This window comes from Lethenteron reissneri, chromosome 25 (assembly GCF_015708825.2).
Source record: "Lethenteron reissneri isolate LAM-NWPU_2019-01 chromosome 25, ASM1570882v1, whole genome shotgun sequence".
Taxonomy (NCBI): Eukaryota; Metazoa; Chordata; class Hyperoartia; order Petromyzontiformes; family Petromyzontidae; genus Lethenteron; species Lethenteron reissneri.
Window position 1 is genome coordinate 1,998,339 of NC_083803.1, and position 11,881 is coordinate 2,010,219.

Below are 11,881 nucleotides of genomic sequence, written 5' to 3' on the forward strand. Positions count from 1 at the left end.
TAGCAACGAATTGGCATGTTTTGTTCACGTGGCAAACCTGACTAATTGGTTGTCGGGTGGCGGCGGGTTTAACGACATTTATATTTACGCGATCTCACCCAAAAAAAACTCTGATGGATTCCATGATTTTAGTACTGTACTAAGAGCTCTAATAGGCTCCAGAAGGCCAAGTCCTGCTAAAATCATTGCTTCACACATTGTAAACAAGCCAGGTAAACCGGAGCACTATAAAGCCAAAGTATCACATTCAGCGTTAATTCAGCCACACATTTTAATTTTAAATGTTAACTTAGACATGTTGCCCCAATTGTTTTTACAAAACCATGCCTTACATGGACCAGTAAAAATCCCAATGCTTTATCTTTCAATTTTTAAATAGGTATGTACAGATGGGTTTCACTACATTGCCAAGTTTTATACACCACGAAAGGAAACCCATATGCAGTAGCCAATACATAAATCAACATGTTCCATATATTGTGTACAATCTGGCTGCAAACTCGTGAAAATGAACTGTTTATAAAGGTGCACCTTTACTATGTTTAGCTTTTTTAAAGTAAATGTATTGCCGGTAAAACAAGCAAAAAAATTATTGAGATCTAGAGTGCAGTTGCATCTTAGCAATTCCGTGAACATGATGTTAAGAAAGAACTACATATATACAAACACTGCTAAATACATTTAGCAGTTTTAGTCACCCGAAGGATTAGAGAAGCTATACACAACAAAGATTAAAAGAGTATTTGCATAGTGTACTTGGACAATCTTTTAAATGAAAGAGTAGCCCACACAAAATAGTGAGGATTGTCAACAATCTGTTTTGAAAACATATCTGGGTTTGACTTTCATGAATTACTGGAGGAATATCTCATACTTTAGATTGCACAAACATCTGACCGTACACACAGGTGCATCGCTTAGGATTTATGGACCTAGATTGCTTTTCCGTTGCAAACAATTTAGCAGTTACAGAACAGTGTAGTTGGTTCTTCTCAGGTACAAAAAGCTGAATTTGTATTTAGGCCAATTTTATTAATGGATGATGATAGTGCTTTTTCTTTATCCTTTGAAAGGCTTACTGAAATACAACAATCTACTTGAAATATAAAGCAAATATGTTTTACAAAAAATCATTTAAGTAAATCCTTGAAGAGAACTTCTGAACTGGCATCAGTAGAAACTGGCAGTGGTGTGAAAGTTGGCAATGTATCAGAGATGGGCTTCATGAGCAGGTGGCTGGACAATGGATGCAGCCCAGCTTGAGATGCCCCAGCAAGTGGCACGGCCGAGGAACGGGCGACCATGATTGGGTTCATAATTTCTGGTCTCCGTGCCAGACCTGGACCTAAAAGACAGAATAAGTATCTGAATTAAGCAGGAGAACAAACATATCCCTCGTTGCGATATTGAGGAAACAATGCACTCACATATGGTGGACTGGTGGAATGTTTAAATTCAGTCAACATATTCTTGCTTCTTTCGGTAAAGTCACGTAAGAAGGGAAATAATAAAATAATAAAACATAATACAATTCTCACGACGTTTCGATTGCAACACAAGCAATCATCATCAGGTGTGAATTGCTAAGATGATTGCTTGTGTTGCAATCGAAACTTCGTGAGAATTTTATTGTTAAATTTTTAGCATTTAATTATTTCCCTTCTACGTGACTTTACCGAAAGAACCAAGAATATGAATCCCTGCAGTCACGAAAGCTTTACATCGAAATTCAATCAACATGTTAGCTTTTATTTGAAAATAGATTCACTGTGACAAAACTGTCATACCGTTTCATAGTAAAATAAGAGGACATTGGTAGGTTACTTTAAAACTAGTATAAAATCCACATACGACGTGAACATGATGGTACTGCGCAATGTCTCGGGGATATTGTGAGTCACTGCATTGTCAGTGACTAACAGTCGCAGTCGCAATGACAGAGGAGAGGAACGTGGCAAGACAGTTGAGGCAAAAAGACGGTAATGTAGGACAAGGACGCATGCATCAAGGGTGTGCTAAAGTTCCACAAGTTTGTATTTGAGGGGTTCCTGAAAAAATAGGTCTATTTTGGTGGATTGCCATCACAAAGCTCTCCCATGACACTGTTCAAGTACCAAATATGCATGCCATGTTCGCTGAATATTTAAACTAGACTGGATAAGGTTTATGATAGCATTGGGCTGCCCCTGGGCTCATCATTGGTGAGGGCTGGAACACCTTCACATTTCTGCAGATGAGGACTGTACGTCATTGGGAACCTCACACCAAGGCAGGACCTGCATTTTTATTTTGGCAGGATATTTTACAGTACTGCAGTTCGTGATCCATGCATTTCCTGCTGCAGAAGATTTTCTGCGTGCTGCAAATCGGACGGCTGGCTACGTACGGTGCAAAAAAGTTCAACATACAGGTAGTCCCCGACTTACGATGGTCCGACTTGCGATATTTCGATCTAACGATGGCGATATGACAAAATTATAAAATATTTTACATTTCGCGTGGCAAACGCAGCAGCGTACGAAGTACGATACTGTACGATGAGACGCTGCCGAGATGTACTGTACACATAGTTTATACAGTACGGTACTGTAAATTGCTCTGTTTTGCTAAATTATCACCATTCTTTAAGACTCCTGGGTAGGCTAGGCCATTTTCGACTTACGATTTTTCGACTTACGATGGGGTCGTCGTAACGCATCTCCATCATAGGTTGGAGACTACCTGTACATACAAATAGCAGATTCTTCCCATAGTGTATGCAGTGTTCTCTGCGCACCTGGAATACGTGAAGCTTTGTCGTTTTCATACGTCTGAAGCCCTGCCAGTGGCATCTTTGGTGGAGGAGGAGAAGGCAAGGACTCCGTCTCCAGAAACTTTAGAAACATCTCTGAAAAAGACTAAACAGGGGCTCTCGATCACTTACAGACGAGGTCACAATGGTAAAACAAGATCGAGATGGTAACGTTTGTAAAATATATGTGAAATGTACCACGAAGGGAAAAAACTACTTATGCCATTACATTGAAGTTAAGTGCTTCACAAATGTGTTATTTCAAGTTTAACATACGCTGTTCATTTCCAAGTTGTGGGATTTGTGCGAGGCTGCTGGATGGTTGTGGCTGCTCCCTCCTCCCAGCCAACTTGAGACCCACTTTGTGACAGTTACTTGCTCATCACTGACGAGCTGAAGGTAATGAAATAAGCCATGGTGTCAGACAACACGCAAATGTAAGTTCAATATACACTTGCAAAAGATCATTAGTATCATAACACATATGCCAGTCATTTATTTATGACAAGTTTCATATTTAAAAACATCAACGTTTGTAAGGCCATCTGGAGAAATAATGTAACTGAACAGCACAACAGCAAGCAGCAACAACAGCAGCATACCTGGCATGCAGTGAAATAAAGACTTGGCAACGGGTATCCAGAAGACCGACTTTGATTTACCTAGGTATGCCAACTGCTTTTGCACTTTGAAATAATGCCTTTTGTTGTCAAATACAAACCGCATATCATCTTATATTAAATGACATACAGTAGATTATCGATTATCCGGTGCCTTGGGGGTGCCGGATTTTAAAAAATGCTGAATAATCAATCATAATTTAAAATAACATATTTTTGCACATTGTATTACATGTTTTTAGGTGTTGTGTATATGTTTTTTGTGTTTTTTTTTATTTGTTTGTTTACTATATGAAATCGGCATTAAGTAAACATACAAATAGACAAAACTAAATATCCTACTTTAAAGAGTTACTGTATTTACTGTACCGTACTTATCACTCAAATCTCGAAGCCTCTGAATGGGGTGCAGTATTTTCATTTTTGAAGTTGTATGTAGTGTATAATGCACTGTATATATTATATTAAACACTGAAATCAAGCAAAGCTACTTTTTTTGTCATACATGGTGCCGATCGCCAGACTGGTGTACAACCTTTGCAGCGGTTTTGCCGGTTTTGCCGGATCAGCCCGGGACCGCCAGATAATGCTGGATGCCGGAAAATCGTGCGTCAGATAATTATAATCAATGTTCAACTACGTGTACATTTTACCACAAAGGCCAATTAAACAAATAGCTTCGTTCCATAACCCCAAACGCAATGTTGGTATCCATGCAACTGGGTAAAAGCATGCAGTTTTCCTTACTTTGTCCATATCTTCTCGTTTAACGCCAAGAACGACACCCATCAACTTAAGCACTTCGACACGCTTATTTTTTGGTGTAGAAAAATATCCAACGAGAATATTCCTTAACAAGACCCTGCAGAGAAACAACAGACACTCGTGTAGTTGACACGAGAGCAATGTCGATTTGAGGTTCACTGACGAGACAAACGTGGTTTAACATTTTGCGAATAAAATTCAACAACAAATACAAAATATACTGATGTCATCATTTCTCTTCTGTAATCTGTATGTCATTGTTTCATGTTGGGACTTCAATAAAATAAACTTGGTAAATGAAAGACTGCTTAAAGTGATACTGAAATTGATACTGCAATAAAAACACGAGAAAATGGTCCCAGGCGCTTGCCCTCACTTGTCCACTTTTCCCTCGCTGCTGTTAAGGAGATTCATCATCTTCGTTTGAACTTCTTCCAGCATTTCCTGCTGCAGCAGCACTGCAAGCACGACACACAAGACACCCGTTACATTGCTGAATACTGTCAATGCCACCACAGACACACCATAACCTGAGGTCATGTTTTCATTAGATCACATTTGCGCATGATACTCGCACTCATTTCACAGCCTGAAGAGGTAAAATGATTCAATATCCATTAGCAATGGACATCTGCAACATGATACAACTCTGAAACTGAAACATCCTGTTTTGTAACACACCATTTGTTTAGAGTTTTGTATCTGCAACAATAATGGTCAAGCCGAATGTTAAAAACGCAGCAACTTCATTGGCTGACGCTGTTGGTTTAGATGCTGAAGACAATGCATTAAGAACTGATGGCAATCCATCACCATCCAATCAGTTCCTGATGCAGTATCCACAACATCAAAACATACCTCCGATCTAAAGTTCTACAGTACCACTAGAGCTTCTTGACTACAGCCCTGAATGCCACCGAACAATGTGTTCATAACCAATCAAAATACCCTACATGCACACACACACACAGATCATGAAAACTAATTAAAATACTGCAATATTTAAAAAACAAATATTAGAATACTTGTATGTACACACTGTAAGTATGTTCATAATCAACATTTTTGGGTTAGATCGCGTTATTTATAAATTTGTCGTAACCCTCCACCACCCGACACGGCCAATCAGTAAAAAAAAGTTTCGCGTTGACCGGTGTATTGAAGCGTGAAACCACAACATTTACAAGCCTACGTGTTCAACTGTAAGTATGTTATATTATTTGTGCATTTTTAGTGTGTTCATTCATAAAAAGGAGTAAATTCCTATAGAACCCCAATCGGTTTTGCAAAGGTTTACACGTGACTTCAAACTAACAATGTGACATTATCACATCTTTGTCCTGTGGATAGCTTTTTAATTAATACTTTTTGGCACAACATTTGCACACCATAGCCTGCTCTTGGAAACAATGTACTTTTAATAGAACGAATTGCATTAAGGAGTCGTAAAGTATGACCAAAAAGGAGTGAAATCATTACACCTCGCCTGTCAACTCGGTAAAAAGTTAAGCACCCATCTCAGAATCCTCATTCATCAAAAGCATAAATAAGTCTCAGAATTCTGCACTAGGGATGTTTGGCCAATGCCATAAATGAATGTTTGGCATTTTTGGAGGAAACCTGAGAACCGGGGAGATCATTCATGTACGTCTGAACATCAACAAACGCTCAGCACAGATATATTAAATCATATATTTGCTGTACTGGCATCTTCTGGAAACCTTGCAGCCCAGTAGGTTTGGGAGCTTCAGATATCTATGATTCACCACCATTTTGTGGCACCCATGGATGTAAGATACACATGGATAAAACATTTATTTCAGTACATGCCCACATAAGCAGGTGAAAAAGAAGTAATATAAAAAAAATTAAACACACTTTATGAAATGTACTTGTAATGGAAGAACTCCACGACTCCAGGAAGTGGCCCCGAAGCTTGCCATAACGTAAGGGACCGTGGCCAATTACAGCCAACGTCAGTTGACCGTGGACAATTAGATCCAAGCCGAAACATAACATATAAAAAATAATGTTTTAAAATGTGTTTTTTATGATAGAATATAGTATTGTCATCAGTATGACATAAGTATACCAAGTTTGCAGTCGATACTACCGGTTGTAATTGAGTTACAAGATTTGAGGATACAACAACGAAAACAACAACAGACAGAGTGAGTTAAATGAAAGCGTGTAATAAATGGGCATATTCTCCATAACAAACCAGTGTTATAACGAATATCGATGTCTTTGACTACACCACCAGTGTACAGCATATACTAAATACACATGCCCATAATTCTATTAAAGACTGATAAGCCAAAACTCATAAGTGACGAAAACCACCCCAAGCCGATTTGCACAAAGTGCCGCTCGCAGCCTAATCCCAGCGACTCCCGTGGGCAACTCCCAACACAGCGCCCACAAGTTGCCAGCTGAGATTGGGCCGAGATCACAGCAGAGCCTTCGCCAGCCTTTACACTGTTTGCAGGCATTCTCTTGTTAGTTTAACACGTAGGCTTTCACGACCAATATTAGACACAAGAGGTTTTTGAGGTTAGATCGCCTAAATATGTTGTTAAACCCGCCACCACCCGACACAGCAATTCGTTACTCTTATTAGTTAGCATAAAAAAGTAAAGAAAATCAGCAAGACTTTCAATTTACGTTTAACGATATATTTAGTTGCTCGTTATATCTATTCAAATGGCTGTTTGGAACACATTCCTGCGGAGGGAGCTGGTAGGAACGTTGGGTTGCTCGGTCAATGGCCAGGGTCAACGGCGGCGTGGTGTATTCCGCAGATATGGCCGACTGTGAGGGCGGGCACAAGCCGGCGTGAGTAGGTTAAACGTTGAGTTTTATAAGGGCACCACGGGGTGACCAGTCCCTCCCCACCCAGCCCCACCCCTCCCACCCCCCACCCAGCCCCACCCTCCCCCTCCCCACCCTCCCCACCTAGCCCCTCCCCACCCTCCCCACCCAGCCCCTCCCCACCCCTCCCATTTTTGGATACACGACGGACGGACACCATAATCCCCTGTGGGCTGGTGTAACCAGGAGGTTCCTACCAGTAATATAGGATTGCTACAATAACTATATACAACAATAAACTCAACACCTTACTGGACATCTGTGAAAAAGAGCTTCATGGCTCATCGGATTTCTTCAGAATAAATAACGATTCTAATTTTGACGTTCATCAATGACACCGTTTTAAAACACATAATAGGCGACGTGTCGGGCAATGGCCCATTAATTACAGCACATAATCTTTGTAAGGCAGTATTATTGACAAACGTGTTGTGTTTTTGTTATTTGTGCCTGTGTACTACTGCCAATGAAGTATCACGAAATAATTCACGTATACACGGTTTAATATCTATATACCAATTTACCTAACGTGGCCTGGAAATAAACAGGTAGGAACGGGTCCGTAACAAGCATTTACAAATCTCGCGGGGCCGCGGTTCTGCTCCATGCCACAGCGCCACCCGTAGCGCTGCATAAATTATCAGCTGTCCCGTCTGTTTTGTTGCGATGCTCGCAGTGCCATAGACCACGTCGCACGTGTTGCTGGTGGTGTTTCTAAACGCACTAAAGTGTCTTACGTGCCCTGCAACCATGACTGCTGTTGGCTGGACCAGCACCACTGATCCAGCCAGCAGCGCCACTGTGCCTACCTCATCTACCCTCAATATTAAAAGTATGTTAAGTTAGTTTCATGTTTTTTCAGTTGGCGAGGGATTGCTGTATACAACAATATCCGTATTTACACAAAGACGTTGGTTCTTATCCCAACCTGGTGAGACACAAATTAACCGGATGCCAAACATATTTAGTTTATATTCGAGGTCACATCCCTGTGAACATCTCCGCTGTCCGTTTTCTCTTGTGATTCTACACTGGGGTTATTAACAGAGTCTGTGCCCGTTTCAGTTATCTCTAGTTTCCTCGTCTTCTTAACAAGCACACATTCGTCTAGATAACATTTGCGAGAGTAAATAATTGATGGTTTTGGATGCACTGAAAAAACGAAACAACTTGTGCTTTCATGATTCAAGAGAAGCATCGTAAAAGGCGTACCCACTGCGATCCATCACTTCCCCCCCTTCCCTCGTCTTCGGACTTGCCCCTCACACGTTACTGCTCACTAGTCACTCTTAAAATAGAATGCTCGATTATACTGTCAAATTTTTACAATTTTCTAGCTTTGTTATCACCTCAATCCATAAATACTTATATTCATTTAAAATGCAGTCCCAGATCAACTAAATTACCCTCACTGTCTTCAAAATCCTACAGACTTGCCTGTGCCCGTTTTCCCCTTTCAAATCTCGTATTCTCTCCCCTTCCTTGTGGCCTCTGCTCCAGAAAATGCCCACACTGGTGAATGTATTCCATATCCTTATCATTCACAATGGATATAAAATAGTTCAAATGTGTTTTACTTTAGTTTATACAACCATATTGTACCTTCCACCACATCTCCACTGGATTCACGATATAGTAACTTGCACATTACTTAAAAGAAAATCCTCCTAAATATTTCATGGAGTGGCACTTATGTAAAAAAAACATTTGGTGTCTTGTGGCATGAAAAGTATTTGTTAAAGGATCTTGAACCACTTAGACTTATAGTTTCAGGTCTTTAAGGTTATTTTTTTCCAGTTGTCATTTTGAAATTGGTTAATGATGTAAGCAATTTTTTGCTGTTCAGTAAGAAGACATTATGTGATAGTGATGCGTCTGCTACAGTTTGTATAATCCCTTCAGGCCAATGTGTGACAAGGTCACCTTTCCACAGTTGCCTGCAGAGATTTTACAACCCGCAGTATTTATCACCTATTTGCCTTGGCCACTAAGCTTCTGCACATTCACATGTCTTTTAAAATATTGCATATGCAAAAAATTGAGTGTTATAGCCCATTGTAAATTCACTGCTGGATGAAGGCATCCACATGACATGTCGGGAATGGTGTTTTATTATTTTATTTTAACCACACTTCACCATGCTGGGAGGTGCGGGTTGGTAAAGGGGGCGCCCCAAAGCTGGTGCAGACATCACACTCTACCGATGTCTTGGGCAGAAATAGAATTCAGAAAAGCGGTGTTCATAGTGTCGTGCACTAACTACTCTGCCACCGCTCTACCCCTGTAAATACATATTTCCCAATATAAAGGACACTAGAAATCAACCAGAACATGTTACAAATGAGATCAAAACGACTGTTCCTTTATACCAGGATATAATCTCCCTTAATCTCAACACCTCAATAATGGAATGGTGGTGCATTCATTTTTCCCTGTAAAAAAAAAGTAGTTTTTAGTAATTTGTTCCAGGTTTACCCACCGACCTTGACTTAGTAGTGCACTCTTAAATAATGCAACACTGATGTAAACATTACTGTGCTATTTGTTAGTGGATTAAATACATTTTTAGTTTGCTTACAAACTTGCCGACTCGATACTTTTGGTGTCAAATATACGGCTCTGCTGCCATGTCAAGACCAAATACAAAATGTAGAACATTGCCGATTGTGATAAGCTAATATTTATTAAGTATTTATGGCTTTAAAAAATGATCCCCGTCGAGTCAAACCCAAATCTTTTTGGGGGTTCATCCCACCACCAAAATATAAGTTTTTAAAGATTCCTAACGTAGCCATAAATAACCTTAGGGACAGCGTATCTCCCAGCCAGACTTCTGGTCTGCTTTGTATTTTACGTATTTCTTCACGCAATGCATCAGTTCCTTCTTCCGTACAGTTTTCATAACGTCTATCGATTGTTTTTGTAAAAATTGCCTTGGTTTGAGAAAACTTGGATGACTGCTTCAATTTTGATGATGGCAGTCTCAGTGGAATGTCTTGGCAGAAACTAAACTGGACTGGTTCATAGGAACCGATGACGACAATGGTGAAGGTTTGTGAAAAAAATAACAATTTTGTAGGAATTTCCCAAGTAAATATTGGCTCCAGATAGGCTGGATATTTACAATTGTGTTGGAGATCAGCATGGATTTTGTTTTTTTTTTATCATGGGGAGAGACAGTCGCAATCACGAGTGCTGGAGGAATGATGCCAGACAAGGTGGAGGAATCGACAGTGTTTGTGATGGGTACACAGTGCGGGACTGTATTGAGCAGGAGGTGAAAGATCGAAGTTTTTTAAATAAATCGGTAAAAATAGCATTTAAGTTATTGATATTCAATTGTTAGTGGATCTGAAGCAGAGGTGGTGGGGAGAGGCCAAAATCATGATAATTATGATTAACTTTGCATTACGATCATATTTTTGGACTGCTTGTTGTAACATTCTACTGGAATCTGTGAGGAAGAGCTTTACAGCTTATCAGATTTCTCCAGTATAAATAAATATTCAAATTCTGAATAATAATTATTTGGACTTATCTAGCATCCTTCATTTAGGGGTAACATAGCACTGAAAAAAAGACATGAAGCACTAAGAACAGATCCAGAAACTAAAATGCTTTTTCTTTTTCTCATTCTTAAGATAAATATCAAGCAAAGTTCTTTACACACATTTGTTTTTGAAGGAAAAACAAACGAAGGAATAACATGTGTTCTTAAAGGAATGAAATTGTGACTGGGGATTCTAGGGTGTATGGTGATGAAGAGGGATTAGTGTGTAAACAACACTGCTTGTTAATTGGATGTAGTCGAGATCTGATTTGGTTCCCTGCAAAGGTAACTTGATAAGATTTGATGTGGTCATTCCAGATCTGGTAGGATACTTGTAGCAATGATACAAATAGGGAACAGAGACCAAAATATAAAGCATACTGACCTGTACACGTCTTATGATAACAGAATTCTCATCAATAACCAATTATATCTGCAGGTTTGACTGAGCACACAGGAGCCTAGTACCCTCAACAATAACACATGCACCTTGCATTCAACACTGCATCCTCTAGAAACATTCTTGGACTATTTACAATGGAAATAATTCTGCTGCAGACCAAAATCACTTCTAACAGCAGTTTTTCCTATCCATGGTCCTTTGTTCAGGAACATACCAAGCTGAACATTACAAAGCATGCGATACGGTTATGACAGCAGCTCCCCTCGCCACACACCTTGCCGCTGCAGCTCCTCGATGCGCGCATCCTTGAGATCCAGCTGCTCGGTGAGTCGAGACGCGGACTCCAAGGCATTGTTGGCTTCGTCCAGTCGCTCCTGTCCGTTCACAAACTCAGCACGTGACCATCGGTCGTGTTCCACCCCCCTTGTGGTAAAACAGCGCTGAGCAATTAAAATGTTACCCGTTGTTTAGTTGAAAATATAGACTGCAAATGTCAACGATTACGAAGTCATTGAGGGTACAGTAAAACGTTGGATTGCGACCATAATTCGTTCCAGAAACGTGTTTGTAATCCAAAGCACTCGTATATCAAAGTACTCGTAGATTAGTTGTGATCACGTGACGCTCGGCAGACAAAGCGTATACACGTACTACTCGTGTTGCAAGACCTCGCTTGTTTATCAAATTAATATTTATTTTAAAAAAAATGCTCGTCTTGCAAAACACTCGCAGACCAAGTTACTCGCAATCCAAGGCTTTACTGTATTATATAGGAAAACATACACATGAATACAGGCTTAACGTGATAACATACAACTTGAAAAAGCTAATCAAGTAACATGCCACGATTTAAAAATCATGTAAACTACAGCTTAATCTTC

At 39.9% G+C, this 11,881-nt stretch overlaps 1 protein-coding gene across 1 annotated transcript in view; it reads right to left on the reverse strand.

The window, feature by feature from the left end:
- Positions 1 to 253: 253 nt before the first annotated feature.
- Positions 254 to 11,881, reverse strand: part of LOC133346994 (thyroid receptor-interacting protein 11-like) — a 28,285-nt gene continuing 16,657 nt past the window's right edge. Inside the window, 6 exon segments of the mRNA XM_061558862.1 lie at positions 254 to 1,345; positions 2,777 to 2,897; positions 3,068 to 3,184; positions 4,159 to 4,273; positions 4,553 to 4,634; positions 11,275 to 11,374. Coding sequence (XP_061414846.1) covers positions 1,131 to 1,345; positions 2,777 to 2,897; positions 3,068 to 3,184; positions 4,159 to 4,273; positions 4,553 to 4,634; positions 11,275 to 11,374 — 750 coding nt within the window. The 3' untranslated portion in view covers positions 254 to 1,130.